Genomic DNA, 3,171 nt, shown 5'->3' on the forward strand with positions numbered 1-3,171 from the left:
AAAGACCTTCAATGCCATTTTTACCAACTCCTGTATGGGGGCTTGGGGGCTATCTTCAGTCTTTTTAAGCTGTTTTTCTTCTTCTTCTTCTTCTTCTTCTTCTTCTTCTTCTTCTTCTTCTTCTACTCCTTCTCCTCCTCCTCCTCCTCCTCCTCTTCCTTCTTTTTCTTCTTTCTTCTTCCTAAAATCTGAAGCCAGTTGAGAAATAAAACGAGAGGCTAGTACTGCAGCTCCTGCTGGAGAGGCTGCATCAAGGCAGGTATATTGACTTATGGCCTCTTGTTGTTAAGAAAAACCACTGAATTCTCATCTGTTTGTGGTGTAACCTCAAGGATTCTGTCAAAGCCATTACCCATGGTGTCTGGTCTGTGAACTAATTTTGTACTCCTCATGTGTAAGAGTGGAGGACTGGATAACTCAGAACCATGCCTGGTTAAATCATAGACTTAGTTACCACTGCACAAGTGTACTTGTAATAATTTTGTAAGCCACAAAGAACAGTAAAGTCAAAGGTGCCCTTCTGGTGTCTCATTATCCCAGGTGTGCTTTGGCCAGGCCACAGAAAGAAGAAAAACCATGTGATTTGGCCATATGGCCTGAGACAGTTATAATTAGACACCCCAGAGATGACTGGGAAGTAGGGTTCGATCTGGAACTGCTCATCTCCCAAGGCTGCAGTGTGAACCCTTAGTTCAGGGGCAAGGTCGTATTATTGGGGGTAGGGGGTGGGGAGAAATCTTGGGAGGAGAAGTCCCTCAAGCTGCCAAGATTTCCCGTCTTTTTGTTCCAATGTAGGCATTTCTGGTACAGCCGCGACTCTTGGTAGAGTAAGCCCCCATAGGCACCTGGTGCCTAGGCAGACACAGCTAACAAGAAAGGAAATGTACCCATAAACTAAAGTCGATCTGGTCACTTTGGAGTCCAGAACTAGGAAGTGACTTTGTTCAGTTTGTTTTTTTTTTTTTTTTTTGGTACGGTCCATTTTCACAGGCTTTTGCGAGCATGGGGGAATCTCTTTTTCCTAAAACATCTTCATTTAAACATTAACATGCTAAAAGTTAAGCCTCCTGTGCACCCATACCTGAGCAGTATTTGTGAAGTGGTGTTTCATTCTGGCTACAGGATAAGAGTGGGTTGGCTGGCCTGGACACACGGTCTCTGAACAACAATTCTCTTGGTGCTTGAACCTACAGCATAAGTTATGTATTAGGAAATGCCAGACTAGCCCTGCTAGTCCCTAAGAAGAGGACATTGTCTTCCTCTTGTAAAAAGGGGTAGGCGTGGGGCTTGAAAGGAACCAGCTAAACCCTTCCTGTTCCGGGTTGATGCACTTCCGTTTTCCTGACCTGTGACCTCAGCTTCCCTGCTGGTTATCCACGGCCCAGCGCAGCGGCAGATTCAAACGTCCTCCCTCCATGTTCACAGGGCAATCAATCCTCTCGGGAGATGAAGCCAAGCAGCCTCCTACTGTTCACAACAACCATCCTCCTTTGCCTTAGTATGGCGCAGCCTAGAGCAACTAGGAAAGGAGGTGATGCAGAATGGTCCTGGGGGTCCTGGGGTCGGGGGAGCGTTTTTGTCTGAGAATTCTGTGGAACCAGGTAGGTCCTCGGAGGGGTCCCAGCAGTGCTTCCTATCACTCAGGGCATTTTTTCCTGCAGTTACGCCGAAACAGGGGTACTGTCCGGAGTTTCTTCTTGACTGCCCGTTTATCCTGTTACCCTTATGTAACCATGATAAAGGGTGCAAGGGCACCAAAAAATGCTGCTTCTACTACTGTCAGATGCGGTGTGAGGAACCCTGGACAACCTTGACTTGAAGTGAGTGGCCCCTCAGGTCCGCTGTACTCCGGGCTGCCCCAGAAACCTGCCCTTGGACCCATCTTGTCTGTTTAGCGGAGTGCCCAGAACCCATGGAAAACATTGTAGTCAGAGCTTTTAAGTTGGGGGTTGCCTATAAACACTCAAGTGGTGGCCTACACCTGTAATACTAGAATTTGAGAGGTTGAGACCAAAGGATTATGGATCCTGTGTCATCCCTGGCCACATAGGAAGTTTGAGGTCAGCCTGACATACATAACACCCTGCTTGAAATGGGCACCAGACTTCCCTGTATAATGGACAATTTGGACAGCATTGTCGCTAAGCCATCCAACTATTACTAATTTGGTGGGGGCAGGGCAGGGGAACATGATTATTTTTAACTGCCCCTTTTCTCAGTTTATTGAACTTGGCATTTCAATTGGAAAGTAAGGGATTACGAGATCATAATTCATGGTTGAATTGCCTAGAATCCTCCAGCCTTAGATCCGTAACTCTTTGACAGACAGCATAGCTCAGTTCTCCTGGGAGAACTAAAACCTAGCAGGATTCAGGCCATGGTGGCTTTGGGTCCCCAAACCATGTCCCCAGAAAAACTTACAATGGTTCCTATCTCTGATTCTTCTCTTCCTAGATGAAAACCTTTCTTAACCAAGTCTGGGAAAATAACGACAGCATTGGCTCCAACTTGGATGGCTGACCTCAAGTTCTTCTGTCTCATAGACCCCTCTTATTAGTGAATTAAATGTGTATTATTAATATTAAAGCAAAACAAAAAATACATCCCTATGTAATAACTGTTTTCTGGTGCCATACCAACTGCTTGAAGCTAGATATTTTACATAGAAAAGAGATTTATCTTTCTTACAGTTCTAGAGGCTCGGGAATGTACTGTCAGTCATTTACAAATCTACTTAGAGCCCCTAGTGAATGGCATCACACAGTGGTGGCAACACATGTGAAACTCAAGAGCATTTCGCACAGAAGAAAAAATGATGGCATCAGCTTATCCCAAAGGAATAATTCCAGATACGCATTGATTGTTTTCTGAAGGTGTTACTCACAGGACCTAATTAACTGCCACCAGGCCATACCACTTAAAAGGTCTTACCTCACAATATATCCAAGTTGGAAAGGCATTTGGGTATAGCATCATAGAGCCAGATGTAATCATTTAATATCTCCCCTTTTTTCCCTAAAAGAACTATGGTAGTCTGGTATGTCGCAGTTGTTTAACATGTCAGTTGTTTAACAATAGACATCCCTGTCTCTATCCACCATCAGGCAATTGACTTCCTACAAAAGCAAAAGTCAGCTCATCTGGTCCCTGTCTAGTCTTAGAAAGTTCGTC

The 3,171-nt window shown here is 45.0% G+C and overlaps 1 protein-coding gene across 1 annotated transcript; it reads left to right on the forward strand.

Annotated features, from left to right (window-relative positions):
- Positions 1-1,358: 1,358 nt before the first annotated feature.
- LOC110290284 (WAP four-disulfide core domain protein 15A) lies at positions 1,359-2,587 on the forward strand. Its single transcript, XM_021156803.1, has 3 exons — positions 1,359-1,531; positions 1,662-1,820; positions 2,455-2,587. Exons 1-2 carry the CDS (start codon positions 1,447-1,449, stop codon positions 1,817-1,819), a joined length of 243 nt encoding a protein of 80 aa, XP_021012462.1. The 5' UTR covers positions 1,359-1,446; the 3' UTR covers position 1,820; positions 2,455-2,587.
- Positions 2,588-3,171: the final 584 nt, after the last annotated feature.

Source organism: Mus caroli, unplaced genomic scaffold (genome assembly GCF_978045245.1).
Source record: "Mus caroli unplaced genomic scaffold, Mus_caroli_1 scaffold_2, whole genome shotgun sequence".
Classification (NCBI taxonomy): domain Eukaryota; kingdom Metazoa; phylum Chordata; class Mammalia; order Rodentia; family Muridae; genus Mus; species Mus caroli.